Source organism: Pungitius pungitius, chromosome 11, assembly GCF_949316345.1.
Source record: "Pungitius pungitius chromosome 11, fPunPun2.1, whole genome shotgun sequence".
Classification (NCBI taxonomy): Eukaryota; Metazoa; Chordata; class Actinopteri; order Perciformes; family Gasterosteidae; genus Pungitius; species Pungitius pungitius.
The window spans coordinates 19,174,202-19,190,467 of record NC_084910.1 but is presented as its reverse complement, the minus strand read 5'-3'; the positions used below and the strand labels follow the sequence as shown (position 1 = coordinate 19,190,467).

Sequence of the window (16,266 nt, the reverse complement as noted above, 5' to 3'; positions counted from 1 at the left end):
ACGCCCCCCTCCTCTCCTCCTTCTTCCTCCTCCTCCTTCTACACAGAATTAGTAGTATAGAAGTAGTATAAGAAGAGTATCTTTAGTATAGAAGTTGTATAATAAGAGTATCAGTAGTACAGAAGTAGTATAAGAAGAGTATCAGTGGTATGGAAGTAGTATAATAAGAGTATCAGTAGTATAGAAGTAGTATAATAAGAGTATCAGTAGTATAGCATCAGTACCATAAGAGTATCAGTAGTATAGCATCAGTACCATAAGAGTATCAGTAGCATAGCAGGAGTATAAGAAGAGTATCAGCAGTATAGAAGTAGTATAATAAGAGTATCAGTAGTATAGCATCAGTACCATAAGAGTATCAGTAGTATAGCATCAGTACCATAAGAGTATCAGTAGTATAGCAGGAGTATAAGAAGAGTATCAGCAGTATAGTAGTAGTATAATAAGAGTATCAGTAGTATAGAAGTAGTACCATAAGAGTATCAGTAGCATAGCATCAGTACCATAAGAGTATCAGTAGTATGGCCTCAGTACCAGTAGAATAGCAGTAGTATAATAAGTATATACATGTGTATTTGTACACATGTTCACGTGGTCTACATCATGTACATGAAGATGTGCATACATGTACACCATAAAAGACTCAGACACCCTCAATCAGAGGCCAAGGCGTGAAACAATGCGGCTCTGCATGGGGGGTCCGTCTGGATCTGGTCTGGGTCAGCGCACATCTGGATCAATGTAATCCGGTCTGTGTGCTGGCAGATGTTCAGAGGCGGATCAGATCTGGAGTCAGATCATCAAAGTGGGTCAGACTGAGAGGAGGAAGCTGATTTGCAGATTATCTGATGAAACGCTTCATTAGAGACAAAACAAATACGAAAACAGGAAACTGATCCAGGATCAGCTGTTTCTCCACAATCACATTAGAGACAAATAAGCTCAGAAGAAATTTAAAACGTTCATTTATTTAAGTTCTTATGGACAAATTAGAGATATTTTGTTTGTATTTCCTGCTACTTTCTGCATCTTCTCACCATTATAATTATGTATTGATATAATATAATTTATCTATTTACTTTCTTTAAAGATTCAGATTATTAATAAACTCAAGGTTTGTTGTATTATAAGTTATATAAAGTCATTAGCTTGTTGTTTGTCTATTTGGGGTATAAAATTGCATTAATATATTTATGTACTTTGAGTTTATTGAATACATACAAACGTATCATTATTAATAATATAATACATGTGTTCATAGAGCACCTGATAAAACAGATGCAACAAAAGTCTTTAGTAGAAAATAAAGTAAAGGAGGCAAAATAAAAGAGTTGTTTAAACAAAACATCACAAACATAATCACTAATATAAAAGTGAAATGTGGAGAAAAAAATTACAAACTGGATCAAATAATCTTCTTTTGTTTCTGAGACTTTGCAGCCTCCTGCTGGTGAAACTCAATATTACTGCTTTAAAATAAGGGCACAATGTTTTACAATCAATTAGTTACTGCTTTAAACTACTATTAATACTTTATAGTACTATGAATACTCGTTTGGAAATAAAAGACTTCAAATGAGAAACATCAATCAAATCCTTTATTCTGAATAATACAATCATTTCCTGGCATCATAATTGTCATCATCATTAGACATTTTCATTTGACAAACTTTTAAATATAAGAATTTGTTATATTTTATATATATAAGATTTAAGAGATGAAATTAAATTGTGTCAACTTTCACTCAACGTTCACTTAACTCAACGTCTCAAACACAAATAAACAAAAAGCTGCTGAATTTGATTTCCTGAAAATTCAAAACATAAACTGAACTGAGCTTTTAATTTTCACTCTGAAAAAAAAACACACATAGAGAACCAAAAAGAAAGATGAAGCAAGTTAAATAAAATAAGCAAACTAAAAATCAAGTAAATATATTAAGTGATTAAAGGGAAATGTTGAGGTCCCCCCACCCGCACACGGACAGAATTTGATTGATGGGACGAAGGTTGAAGATCAGCAAGCGTCCTTTAATCCAACCAATCGAGCGCTTTCCTCCCACAGCTTCCGCGCCGCAAAGTCGTCCCGCCCCTCGGGAGCCGCCTCCTTCTCTGCACAGTCACTGACAACAAGAATAATCAAATTTACATCCATTCCATGTAGAACCAATAATAATAATTCCACAGACCCAAAGTGACTGACTAGTGCTAGCACGTTATCCGTTAGCTCACATACTATAATAAGTCACCTTTAACCCTCACCACGCCCACCAAACCTATAGCTCCGCCTCTTTATTGAGAACATTCTGACACATTTAGTTGCGAAATATGATGTTTTCCATTGTGGGAACTTGCAGCTGTTCCTCTTGTGTGGATTCGTCTTTCCATGAGTTTAAAGAACTGTGTCTTTAAGGGAAGGAAAAGTGATGAAAGCACCATAAAATTCAGCAAAATATACTTCAAAAGATGAGCGGAAGTGAAACAGAGAGTAATTAAAGTGTTAGTTTGGGAGATGAAAGCGGAGACGTCAACCCCCCCCCCCCACCTGAAGTATCTCCCCGATTGGCCCTCCAGACCCGGCGTCACGGCGCAGTACACGGTGGTCTGACACCCCTGAGTGGGGGTCTTCATGAGCAGCAGGGAGGGGAGCCTCAGGAGGGCCCCCAGCATGGGGAACCAGCCCTCCACGTGGCGGCCCAGCTCGGTCCGGATCACACCCGGGTGGAGACAGAACGACGACACACCGGAGCCTGAGGGGGAGGTGGATAAAACAAGCTACAGTAGTTTGAAGTTTGTTTGACCTGTAGGAGTGTCTAGTGTTTGACCTGTAGGAGTCTAGTGTTTGACCTGTTGGAGTCTAGTGTTTGACCTGTAGGAGTCTAGTGTTTGACCTGTAGGAGTGTCTAGTGTTTGACCTGTAGATGTATCTAGTGTTTGACCTGTGGGAGTGTCTAGTGTTTGACCTGTAGGAGTCTAGTGTTTGACCTGTAGATGTATCTAGTGTTTGACCTGTAGGAGTGTCTAGTATTTGACCTGTAGATGTGTCTAGTGTTTGACCTGTGGGAGTGTCTAGTGTTTGACCTGTAGGAGTGTCTAGTATTTGACCTGTAGGAGTCTAGTGTTTGACCTGTAGGAGTGTCTAGTGTTTGACCTGTAGATGTGTCTAGTGTTTGACCTGTGGGAGTGTCTAGTGTTTGACCTGTTGGAGTCTAGTGTTTGACCTGTTGGAGTGTCTAGTGTTTGACCTGTTGGAGTGTCTAGTGTTTGACCTGTGGGAGTGTCTAGTGTTTGACCTGTGGGAGTGACTAGTGTTTGACCTGTAGGAGTGTCTAGTGTTTGACCTGTTGGAGTGTCTAGTGTTTGACCTGTTGGAGTGTCTAGTGTTTGACCTGTGGGAGTGTCTAGTGTTTGACCTGTAGGAGTGTCTAGTGTTTGACCTGTAGGAGTGTCTAGTGTTTGACCTGTTGGAGTCTAGTGTTTGACCTGTAAGAGTGTCTAGTGTTTGACCTGTTGGAGTGTCTAGTGTTTGACCTGTTGGAGTGTCTAGTGTTTGACCTGTTGGAGTGTCTAGTGTTTGACCTGTTGGAGTGTCTAGTGTTTGACCTGTGGGAGTGTCTAGTGTTTGACCTGTGGGAGTGAGTAGTGTTTGACCTGTAGGAGTGTCTAGTGTTTGACCTGTTGGAGTGTCTAGTGTTTGACCTGTTGGAGTGTCTAGTGTTTGACCTGTGGGAGTGTCTAGTGTTTGACCTGTTGGAGTGTCTAGTGTTTGACCTGTAGGAGTGTCTAGTGTTTGACCTGTGAGACGTCGGGACAGTTCCCTGGTGAAGAGCACGTTGGCTAGTTTGCTTTGTTGGTAGCTCTCCAGCGAACTGTACGTTTTTCTGCTGGCGAACAAGTCGTCAAAGTCGATGCGACCTGAAAAAAACCCCATGAAAACTGAGTGAGAGAAACACAAGAAACGTTACAGCTCAGAGGTAAAAGGTCAGAGGTCGTACCCCCTTGGTGGGCAATGGATGACACAGTGACCACGCGGCTGGGGGCTGAGGTCTTCAGCCTCGGCAGCAGGAGATTGGTCAACAGGAAGTGACCCAGATGATTGACAGCCAGCTGAGTTTCAAAACCGTCTTCCGTCAGCCACCTTGGACACATCATCACTCCTGCAGACAGACAGGTGGAAAGAGACAAGTAGGCAGACAGGCAGGTGAAAAGAGACAGGTAAGCAGACAGACAGGCGGAGACAGGTGAGCCCACCTGCGTTGTTGATGAGGATGTCCAGTCTGTCTTCACCGTCCATGAAGTCTTTAGCAAACTGTGTGACGGAGTAAACGGAGGCCAAGTCCAGATGCCTGATCACGACGTTCCCATTTCCTGTTGACTGACGGATGTCCTCGGCCGCCTGCTCCGCCCGGGTCAGGTCCCTGCAGGCCATCACCACCCGGGCCCCTGCAACGCATCAAACACACCCATCACCATTCTGCTCCAATAGGACGCGTCAACAGGGGCCAAAGGAAAGGCCAAAAGGAACGAGTTTTAGAAACAGAGGTCCCCACAACGTATTGTGTGAGCAGAGGTCCCCACAACGTCAGTAAAGCGGTCTGACCTCTGCGGGCCATGTCTCTGCTCGTCTCTTTGCCGATGCCGGTGTTTGCTCCGGTGATCAGAACCGTCTTTCCATCCAGACGGGTCGAGCAGCGACACACTCCACCTGCTATCCACCTCCGCAGCACCGTCACACCTGCAGGGCACACACACAGACACACACCACCACAAACACACAAACATGCAGTGTTGTTGTTATTTTGTTATTGTATATACATTTTTCTATATTTGTATTTTCCAACAATCATCATTACATATACATGAATAACTAGACATATACATTCATACACCTGAACATAAATACCCACGTGTATATGAACAAATATTCATACATGGACATGAACACACACATATCTTTACATCTATATATTTAAAAACGTATAGATATACTCTATACACTTGTACAAATACTTGTACAGATACAAGTACATGAATACACATGTAGACTTATATACATCCAGTAAATATAAAAAGTCTACACACCCCTGTTAAAATGCCAGTTTTTTGTGATGTGAAAAAATGAGACAAAGTCAAATCAAGTATGAATTTCTTCCACCTTTAACGTAAACAATTCAGTTGAAGAAATTGAAGATTTTATTGATTTTACATCACATGAATATACACATATTAACACATATATACATACATGTACAGACACACACGTGTACAGATACACACATACATATAAACACATATAGATGAACACACATTGATGTATACAGTATGTACATACATACTGTATACACACATGTACGCCTAATGTAAAAGACTCACTGATCGATCAATGGATACAACGTGACAGATTATTCATGTTAAGCAGAAGAAGAACCTTACAGATCACAGCCAGTCCGACCAGAGCTCCAGACCTCAGCAGAAGCCCCCCCCTCCCCTCCTCCACCGGCTGCAGGTCAGGGGGGTCAGAACCAGAACCTCCGGGCCACGGCAGGACCAGGAACCCTCCCGGGGCGTCGGCTCGCATGGCTGCGAGTCAGTGCGGACTGAGGAGAAGCAGAGCCAGGGCGGAGGGGAGGGGAGGGGGGGGGCAGATTTACTCAGATTAGCACAGATTATCCCCCTCTGGGCTCAGTTAGGGAACAGGAAGGATCAGTGGATCCAACACAGAACAGAACAGCCCTTCATGCTGGTGTTTGTGAGCATTGCATTGATCAGCTGCTACGTTTTCTATTGTCAGTAAATATGAAGAATTTGATGTATCACTAACAACATTAAGTACTAATAGCAGGTCATGTAGTATTTTCATCAGACGATGTAGTTTCATACACTACTAATGTCAGATTGAATCTAGCTGTGGGAGCCGCATTCATTTATTTGAATAAAAGTGGTTGGTCTGTGACCTCGGCCTGATGGTGATTGACATCGTCAGACATCCAAACTATTGCAACTCATCTTTCTTTTATGTTTTCATTTGAATAAATAACAACAAACATCAAATTACTCCTGGTGCTCTGTTTGGAGGCAAAGCTGCAGACCGAACCCGATGTCCCTGTGTGGTTAAAACCAGAAGGACCCATGACTCCAAAGAGTACAAATATCACATCATGAAGTACAACTATCAGTTCAGAAATATCACCTCCTTGTCTATCACCTCCCTGTCTATCACCTCCCTGTCTATCACCTCCTTATCTATCACCTTGTAAAAGTGACATACAGTAATTGAGTTACTCGACTGATTTAAATGTTTGAACAAAATGTTTACTTGAAACTTGAAATGACTCATTTTAATTCATAATTTAAAACTTAACTTACTTTTACTTTATCGTGAAAATTAGTTAAGACATATATATATATATATATATATATATATATATATATATATATATATATATATATATTTATTTATTTGTTTTGCTTTTTGTATTTGTTTTGTTCAGCTCCTGACGTCACTATGTAACTCCGCCCTCCCAAAAAACACAAACCAAAATGGTGACCGCCAAGGAGACAGTGTCGTTGTGTGTTTGTTCATGTTTGTTGTTGTTGTTGTTGTTGTTGTGTTGTTGTTTCTCTTCAACCTTCCACCATGAAGAACCCGCAGGTCTCTGCAGCCAGAGGGACGCAGCGCGGTCTCCGCAGGAAGTGACGTTAAAATCGCCGTTGGCCAATCCGCGCCGGCGACACAAAGAGGAGACGGAAGACCCGCCTCCAACCTCCTGAACCCGAACGCGGCCGGAGCAGAACCGTGCGAACCGGTCCGCGCTCTGCAGCTGCAGGAGAAGGTAAGAGGAGCCCGCCCGGGTCCACACGCACGGGCTTGTTCCGGGGGAGCGCTTGGTGTGTGACCGCTCGCTGCTGCCGGCGGGCGGTGCAGACAGGCGGTTGGTTCCAAACGAGCGCGCAGCAGCAACCTGGACCGGGCTCACGGACCGGTTCCGGTGCCACCGGTACCCGGAATCAGGTGCAACAGGCCGCCTATTGTGGCCGTACCCACCCGGGGGAAAAGTTTTCCTCCAGGCGGGACATGAACACTCCTCCTGCCGGGAAAGAAACACAAAGCCCGGAGAGGAGGAGGCGGCGGCGCGCAGCGCCCTCCCGCGACCGCTGTGCGCCGCTCCACCCGCTCCTAACTCCAACTGCGAATACCTTTAATGTATTTAAATACTCCAGTAATCCACTCCTGACTGCTTTTATACATTTATATAAAGGATTTAATAATTATGATGGTAGAGGTTAGAGGTCGTCCTGTTGATTTGAAAGTGTGTCACATGTCGCTGACCTGTCCGGGTTTCCGTAGCAACATGGACACGGAGTTGTTTATGGAGTGTGATGAAGAGGAGCTGGAACCATGGCAACAGGTGGAAGACAGCGTGGAGGAAGACGACATAGACTTCATGGACAGCGGTTGCGAGCCAGGTAAGCTCCACCCCCCCCCCCCACACACACACACCATAATACACGCACACTATAACACACACACGCACACACCATAATACACGCACACTATAACACACACACACGCACACACCATAATACACGCACACTATAACACGCACACACACACCATAATACACGCACACTATAACACACACACCATCTAACTAGCTGCTGTCTTTCTGTCTCCAGGAGAGGATTCTCCTCTTCCAGCCTCTGGGACTCCTCCTCCTACAGGTACCTGTCCGTCTGTGTGCGTGTGTATGCACAAGGGGGCGGGGCTTGTATTCACGTCTCCTCTTGCCCCGCAGCTTCGCCCCTCCTACAGATTGTCTGCTCCTCTGCGAAACCTCCTGTTCCTCCTCCTTGCCCATGTCCCTCCTTCATGAACTCCTCTTGCCTCACCCCGCCCTCCACACCTGCCGTGGCCCCGCCCCTGGTGGCCCAGGCCCCGCCCCTCTTCCTGACACAGACGGCGGGTGGGACGTTCCTCCTCCCGGCGCCCCCTGGAACGCACCAGGGCCAGCCTATCCTCCTCACCACTCAGGTACCGAAATCAAACGTACCTCACGCTCCGCTCTCATTGGTCAGTTCATCATTTAATGGACCGACACAGATGTAAACACCTGTTTAACTCCAATCCTTCAAACTTGGACTACGGTAGACAGAGCTTTTTTGTAGTCTTGCATCACTGTTACCGTGGTGATCCGCCAAGTCAGAAGTGGGCCGACGTTTTAGAAATTCCAGCTCAGAGCCAATTGGACCATCGAAGACATCATGATGAACGAGGCATCCACGTGTGATGTCACTGTGATGTCACTGTGTTTTTGACCCTGCAGGGCTTCCCAGGGATGAACCGCGGCGCCCCTCTCCTGCTGAACCTGCAGCCGGGTCAGACGGTCCAGCCTCTCACGCTGATCCAGTGTAGGACCTGACCCGCTAATCTACAGGTCACGGCACACCTTGTCGTTGATCGGGTTGCTCACTATGTCCTTTCCCCTCCCACCCCCACAGCGCAGTCACTGGGTCAGCTGGTCCGGCCCAGCGTGGGCGTGTCCCCAGTCCATCAGGCGGTCCAGGCAAGAGCAGGCCCCGCCCCCTCACACGTCTCTAGCGCCGCCATGCAGCTGCCCAATACGCTGACCTTGCTCACCGGCACGCCAGCACCCGGTCCGTCACGCCGCGTGTGATTGCACTGGATTGGTTCATCAAGTTAGATATCGATTATCTTTTTATAATCTCCAGTTAACCTTCTGATGACAGAAGTGGGCGGAGCCAACTGCCTGAAGGTGGCGGCTTGCCCCGCACTTCCCTCTGGATCGGCCAATGGCGTCGTTAGAATCTCTCCGATCAGCAGCGGTACGACATTGATGATGATTATGACGCATGAAGTGAGGAACGACATTGAAATACGACATGTTTGTATTGATTATTTATTCAAAATAATGGATTACTCTTACTTATTATTATAGGTTCTAGATTGAACTAGTTTTGGGATCAAATTAGTTCTTTAATGCCTAAACACTAAACACAGTCACAAGTCACGCCTTTGTTGCCTCGCCACGGTTACCGGCAGCCATGACGGTTTGTGTGTGTGTCACCTGCTCCCTGCAGCTCCTGACCCCGCCCCCATCTCCTCCGTGGTTCCCGCCCGCTGCATGACCCCATCGCTGACCTCCAACCCCCTTAGAGTGGTGATGAGCGTGGAGGAGTTCTACTACGGGACGCTCGAGGGCGACCCGAGTCTACGGAAGCCGGTGGGGATCAGAACCTCCTCCTTCACCTGCCAGATCTGCACCCACCTGGCCGAGAACAACCTGAGGTGGGACCAACAAGCACCTGGGAACCTACACACCTGAGCACACAAATACACCAATATATATATATGTGTGTGTGTGTGTGTGTGCACAGGTTGATGCAGCACATGCTCCAGCACTCAGAGTTGGTTGGAGCAACAAGTGAAGACAGGAGGTGCTGCAAGTTCTGTTACCGACAGTTCTCTTCTCCGGCTCAGCTGCAGAGCCACGAGGAGCAGGTGCATGGCCCCGCCCTCTCCTCCTGTAAGAAGCACACCTGGTCAAACACCGGAGAATGTACAACCAATGGCGGCTCCTGTTGGGTCTTCTCTCGGGACTTGACTCGGGTGCCCCACCTGTCTGTGTCTCCCAGGTTTGTGTCGTATCTGTGAGTGGGCGTTTGAGAACGAACCGGCTTTCTTGAACCACATGAAGTCCAACCACAAACCCGGAGAGATGCCCTACCTCTGCCAGGTGAGTTTTAGCCGTTGACCTCCGACCTGATTGACCCGCGTGTCCTTGTGCCTCTTAAACCCAGGTGTGTCTTGCAGGTGTGTTCCTATCGCTCGTCGTTCTACTCCGACCTCCTGCAGCACTTTGCCAGCTTTCACAGAGACTCTGGCTTCTTCATGTGCCTCTTCTGCCTGAAGGTGACCAGAAACCCTGTCACCTACCAGCAGCACCTGTTGAGACACAAGGTGACCTCACACACACACACACACACACACACATGCTCGCTCATTATTAGCCAACAAACAATACCAATATTACACTTCCTTCCGCCTCCTTCTCAGATGAACCAGGCGTTCCACTGCAACAGGTGTCGTCTTCAGTTCATCTTCCTGAAGGACAAGATTCAGCACAAACTGGAAAACCACCGCAGCTTCCGTCGTCCCGCTGAGCTCGAAGGGTTGTCCCCGGGGTCAAAGGTCGGAAACCTTTGCCTCATCATCCCTAAATGTCAAGACCCGACCCCCTTTCGTCCATTCCCATTATTGATCCATGTGTCAGCAGGTCACCATCAGGACCTATGGGAAGATCAGGCCTCTGACGTTAGCATGTGGCCGGCTGCTCCAGAGCCCCGACTCCCTCGTCCAGCCAATCAACATCAAGAGTGAGAAGTCTCCGCTCCAAATGAGTCCCGCCCTCCGCAGGTCGCCGCCGCCGCCCTTGACCCAGAGGCAGGTCGGCCGCCGAATCCATGTCAACAGGTTAGCCCGAGATATGTCACAGAACAGGTGAGACTGAGGTTAAGGGTCACAGGTGAGACTGAGGTTAAGGGTCACAGGTGAGACTGACGTTTAGAGTCACAGGTGAGACTGAGGTTTAGGGTCACAGGTGAGACTCAGGTTAAGGGTCACAGGTGAGACTCAGGTTAAGAGTCACAGGTGAGACTGAGGTTTGGAGTCACATGTGAGACTCAGGTTAAGAGTCACAGGTGAGACTCAGGTTAAGGGTCATAGGTGAGACTGAGGTTTGGAGTCACATGTGAGACTCAGGTTAAGAGTCACAGGTGAGACTGAGGTTTAAAGTCACAGGTCAACTGAGACTCTCATCTGGTCTCTGTGATTCTTGTAGGTCTTCCGGTGGTGACGGGGACCATCTGGTGTGTTTGGAGTGTGGGACCCAGGTGCTCGACTTCTCGGCTCACTACCCGACCCACGTCCGGTGTCTGCTGTGTCCCTACAGCAGCTGCTGCTCCAGAGCCTACGCCTCCCACATGATCCAGTAAGATAGCACTGATTAATTAAAATATGCCTATATATATATATATATATATATATAGTATAATAGCATGTGATAAGTCTAAATATATGTTTTATTTGTTTTCAACTAAACAACTTTTAAACAACGCGCTTGATGAATGGATTCTGGATGGATTCAGTGATGTCATGAGGAGCATCTCAATGATGATTGGCTCTCCTCTCGTGGGCTTTGGTGTAAACTCATGTTTAGGCCTGGCCCTGAAGGCAGCGTGACTGCCTGAGTGACATGTCAACTTTCCCTCGGCCCCGTCTGTGATTCTGATTTGTTGTTTTCAGTCACCACGTGCCGCGGACCAAAGACAAAGTCCTTCCCCTGCACAGACTCCCTCCTCCGTGGTAAGACTCCCCTGCTGTAGTGTCCAGGTGTCGGTTTGATCTTCTTTAACACTAATTTCTCACAGTCTCCAGATGGATTTGCCCGGTAGATGTCAGGCTGTTACAGGTGTAACCAGCGGTACAGCTGCTACACTGCAGGGCATGTTACAGATGTTACTTGTTACCATTCAAGTGTTTTCTTGTAAAATTGGAGTGAATCAATAACTAACAAAGCTGGTTAAACAATCGTGTTGTTGACCTTCACACTAACCTGGAGCTGTCCCTGTGTTTCAGTGTGTACCTGCTGTGCTGCTCTCAGTGTGACTTCAGCCCTCAGACCGCCGATCAGATGGCTAAACATCTACTGAGGAACCCGCTGCACCACAGCGCCACCTGCAGGCCACGCAGTAAGAGACACGCAATTCTCAGTGTAAGCCAAGGTGGCGCATCAGGGATGGACTTCTCCTCGTAGGATATTCTAAAGTGATGTTTTCTCGTTGCAGGCGCCATTGAACCAGACATCCAATACCGCCCCCCCGCAGATGGAGAAGAACCAGTCCCGAGCGCAGACCTGCCCGATCCGTCCTGGAGGTCAGCGGGTCGTTGGAAACGGCCGTCGGAGAGCGACGAGTCTGCAGCCGTGGTCCCGTTCCAGCAGAGCGCCGGGCCGTACCACTTTCTGTCAAAGAACACGGACGCCATCGACTTCTTTCACCTGCTCTTTCCTCAGGAGCTCACAGAGCTGATCGCCAAGGAAACCAACGCCCATGCCAAGACCTGCCGTTTCATGGGCCTCGGCTGCTTGGACTGGGTTCCCACCACCGTGCACGAGGTCAAGGGCTTCCTCGGCCTGGTCATCTTGATGGGGATCCACAACCTTCCCGACCCGTCGCACTACTGGTCCTGGAGCCACTACGACAACAGCTACACCTTCTGTCGCGCAATGAGCTTCAGGCGCTTCCAGCAGATCGCCGCCAACATCCGGATGGGCAGCTTTGCCACGGAGGAGCTCCGTGGAACCGGCGACCCCAGCGACCCGCTGCACGTCTTCCGGCCGATGCTGCGCCTCCTGGGCGCCGCCATGTGGGGCGCCTACGAGCCCAACTGCTGCTTGTCCGTGGACCGGGCGCTGCTGCCCGGCCCCGATGAGGCGGGCCCCAGGACCCGGCCCCAGGCGTGGCTGCTTTGCGACTCCAAGTCTGGCTACTGCCACCGCCTCTTCGTCCAGGCCGGGGAGCGGGGGGGGGGGGAGGAGGGCCCGGCGCAGGGCTTCACCGTGGTGCCAGAGCTGGTGGGGGAACTGGAGGGCAAACACCACCAGCTCTACCTGGCCAGTTCGCTGGCGTCCGTGCCGCTCATGCGAAAGCTTCTGGACGTGGGCATCTACGCCTCCAGCTCCTTCCCACCGCTCAGCCCCGTCCTGCCCAGGGAGCTGTGGGAGGAGGGTCGCCTGGAACGACCCGGGGACTTCCTGCAGAGACGGTTTGGCCCACTGCTGGCCACCCGCTGGAGGGACACCAAGGAGATGGGCTGCCTGTCAACCAACGCGGCCGCCGGCGAGCAGGACACTGTCTGGAGGAGGTCTCAGACCAGAGTGGGCGGGCTGGACCCCGTGGACCGCCCCATGGCCTTCTGCCTCCTGCAGGAGAACATGCGAGGCGTCGACATCTGCAAGCAGCTGCTGGCCTGCAACCCGCTGGGAGGGATCCTCCAGGACCGGCACTGGCGCAGACTGTTCTGGTTCCTGGTAAACCTGAGCGTCGTGAACTCCTTCATCGTACTGCGGGAAAGCCGCAAGGAGAACCCGCCGGCCTGGGTGCAGGACGGCCTCTTCACGCAGGTCAGCTTCCGCAAGCGCCTGGGCAACCAGCTCGCCAAGTGCGCCCAGAACCGCTCCGAGGCCGCGGCAATCGCCGGCTCCCGCCCCACGACCAGGCCGGAGGCGCCAGTCGAGCAGAGGCACCGCATGGGTAAGATCAGCAGCATCTCCAAGAGGTGCAAGACCTGCCGCCTGAAGAACCTCCGCCACGAGAGCGTGTACGGCTGCGTCGTCTGCAGGGCGAACCTGTGCAAACAGCCCAGCTGCTTCTGGGAGTTTCATGGCCTCTCACCCAGGAACAAAGGTCAGCGATTCAGAGGGCAGGCGAGGGTCGCCATGGCCCCGTTTTCAGGGTTTTACATGATTAAAAACGCGTGTTTGATGTTTTTTTTTTTTTTTTTTTTTTTTTTTACAGGATCGACAAGAGTGGGATTCATCAAGGACAGAATCAGGTAATGTTTTTACGTTTAATACATTTAAAGCTTTGGAAGCGTTGCACGAACATGCATCTGAACCCCTTGTGTTGCAGTGGAGAGGTCACGGTGTCCGAGGTGGAGGACAACGTGGACGGGGCCATGGCGCCCGTGGAGGACTTGGATTTCTCTGACAACGGCGACATAGAAAACGAGGACGCCGACGACGTCAAGGAAGAACTCGTCGGCGAAGTGAAACCCCCGACGCCTCGCCCACCCGCCGCCGCTAAAGACGATTTGCTCACCGCCCGCAAGCTCCGCGTCGCCCTCTCGGCGCTGTGTGACGGACTTGGCCAGGCCTCCAGGGTGTTTCTCACGGAGCCGCGCCTCATCCGGTCCTGGCTGCGGGAGGCCGGGAGACGCCAAAGGTCGGCCGGGCAGGAGCAGCCCAAGTCCAACGCCGGCGGCGCTGACCGCATGGTGGCCTGGGTGCTGTCCATGCGCGAGCAGCAGCTTCCCATCTCAGAGAGCAACTTCTTTCGCAAGGCCTCCGTGCTGAAGAAGAAAGGGGGCTTCAGCGATGCCTTCCGCATTTCCTACAACTGGGCCGTGGGCTTCATGCTGAGGCACCGACTGGGCCTCCGCCGTGCCGGCAGCCCGGCCGCGCCGGCTCCGCTTCTGCCGCCCTCCCTGGAGGCCAAGGTCGACTCCTTCAGGGGCTTCACGCAGAAGGTCGTCCGGGCCGGCGGACTAGCGGACGGCGCCGTTGCCGCCATGGACGAATTGTGTCTATTCGTGGATCTACGGCTGGTTCAGGACAAGTCCCGGCGTTCTGAGGCACTGGAGCTCACCGGGTCTCTGCCGCTGGTCACCGTGTACCTGGCGGCGCTGGCCGACGGGACCATGTTGCCGTCCGTGGTTCTGGCGAATCGGCGGATGGCTGAGAAGGTCCTGCCCGAGTTTATCCTCACCGGACCGGGAGGCCTGCCGGTAGAAGAAGCCTTGGATCTGTGGACCAACGAGGTTTGGCTGAAGCACGTTTCCAGACCCGCCAGGCCCCGGAAATCCATGCTGGTCCTGGACCGGCACCGAGAGCACACAGGAGATCCGTTTCTCGCCATTATCGGCGGGGCGGGAACCCTGCCGGCCGTGATCCCGGGAGGCTGCTCTTCCCGTCTCCAGCCGCTGGAGGTCTGCGCGAGGCCGGTCCTGCAGCGGTTCCTCTTGGCTCGTTGGGCCAAGTTCACTGCCGGGAACCCGGAGGAGCTCGAGGAAACGGCGCCGCACCAGCTCCAAGCCAACGTGGCCCAGCTGCTGGTCGACTGGTTGGTCGAGGCCTTGGGGCACTTGAACCAGCTGCCGTGGCTTTGGGAGAAGTCCTTCCGCCTGACGGGCCTTCTGCCGAAAGAGGGGTGCGAGGTGGAGGGGACGATGAGCCCGGAGGAGGTCCAAGCAGACCTTCTCAAACGCCTGACTGAGGTCCTGCTGGGGCCCGAAGCTTCAGGTGACAATCACCCCGAGCTGCTGGAGCCGGAGGATGACGAGGCCGGCGACGAGGATCAGGGAAGAGAAAAGGATGCGATCAGAGGCGAGGAAGAAAAGAAGGAGACAGGGGAGGACGTGAAAAAAGAAGCAGAGAAGCCTGAGGGGGACAGCGAGGAGAGAGGAGAGGAGACGGCCAACGACACGAAGGAAGCAAGCAGGAAGAGACGCGAGACCAGGATCGTGATCGGAGAGGAAGTTGGCGACGAGTGGAAGATAACGGGGAAGAGCCGCGTGGAAGAAAGCTGAAGCAACGACCGAGACGCGAAAGTGGGACGTCAAGCGGGTGGCGGCGGCGGCTGTGGCTCCGCCCACAAACGTACCTCTCCAGGTGGAGACTTTAAGCTGCCTCAGGTGTGTCATCAAGTTTTTGTTTGAGCTACAAATAAGCTGGATCTTTATTTCATATATATATATATATATATAATCTCGTAAAGCTGATTGGCCGGTCAGGAACATGTGACCCGAACATGTTAATGGATATCAACCCGCAGAAGAATGATATATTGTACAGACGATGTGACTGATGGTGATGCATTCTATTAAAAAAAATACAAACATGTTCATCTTTTGATTGTCTTTATTTAATTTAATGACATTGATGAAATGAATACTCTCCAAACTCCACATCTTTAAGCAGCATTCTCTCTACTAATATCAGAGTTTGTCAGTCATCCTCTACAGCGTTTATCTTTAGAGGGTCGCGGGGGTCGACGGAGTCAATCGCAGCCCACATGAGGAGAGACGAGGTCCACTGGGAGGACACAGCGCTGACCACCACGACACCAAGCCACACCGGGCCCACAGTAGTCTACAAGAAGATGACTCTACTTCTCTCCTGATTTATTCCCTCAGTAAACATTGTCAACTTGAGTTTATGGTCTCAGTCTCTAGTTTAGAGTCTTCTTCAATGCCGCATGATGTTCATTTAGTGAATGATGGTCCATTTAGAAACTCACTCTCTCCTGACCTGTAAATGATGGTCAGAAAACGTCCTACAGAAGCTTCATGTCACCACGCATCGTTCTCCTTCAACAACTATGTAAAGTTTATCATCACAAAACTAAAGAAGCAAGTTCAGTTTTGTCTTCTGTAACGTTAGTGCCTTAGAAAGTGATATTTCAGGTTCA

General features: G+C 50.3%; 2 protein-coding genes across 3 annotated transcripts; one reads left to right on the top strand and one right to left on the bottom strand.

Annotated features, from left to right (window-relative positions):
* Positions 1-1,584: 1,584 nt before the first annotated feature.
* On the bottom strand, positions 1,585-6,193 carry si:dkey-23o4.6 (retinol dehydrogenase 12). Its single transcript, XM_037454260.2, has 7 exons — positions 5,434-6,193; positions 4,601-4,735; positions 4,252-4,443; positions 3,996-4,157; positions 3,796-3,915; positions 2,546-2,750; positions 1,585-2,123 (listed from the first exon to the last, which is right to left on the bottom strand). The coding sequence occupies exons 1-7, from the start codon at positions 5,576-5,578 to the stop codon at positions 2,018-2,020; spliced, it is 1,065 nt and encodes a 354-aa protein (XP_037310157.2). The 5' UTR covers positions 5,579-6,193; the 3' UTR covers positions 1,585-2,017.
* Positions 6,194-6,545: 352 nt separating this feature from the next.
* On the top strand, positions 6,546-15,700 carry pogzb (pogo transposable element derived with ZNF domain b). Of its 2 annotated transcripts, none has more exons than XM_037454703.2 (19): positions 6,546-6,833; positions 7,349-7,467; positions 7,678-7,722; positions 7,797-8,032; positions 8,325-8,409; positions 8,500-8,655; positions 8,749-8,844; positions 9,100-9,307; positions 9,397-9,545; positions 9,655-9,755; positions 9,833-9,979; positions 10,076-10,210; positions 10,296-10,492; positions 10,860-11,009; positions 11,324-11,383; positions 11,657-11,769; positions 11,866-13,485; positions 13,597-13,633; positions 13,711-15,700. In XM_037454703.2, the coding sequence occupies exons 2-19, from the start codon at positions 7,353-7,355 to the stop codon at positions 15,383-15,385; spliced, it is 5,325 nt and encodes a 1,774-aa protein (XP_037310600.2). In that variant the 5' UTR covers positions 6,546-6,833; positions 7,349-7,352; the 3' UTR covers positions 15,386-15,700. The 2 variants fall into 2 exon arrangements, with proteins under 2 accessions (XP_037310600.2, XP_037310598.2); XM_037454701.2 differs by having other exon boundaries at positions 8,731-8,844.
* Positions 15,701-16,266: the final 566 nt, after the last annotated feature.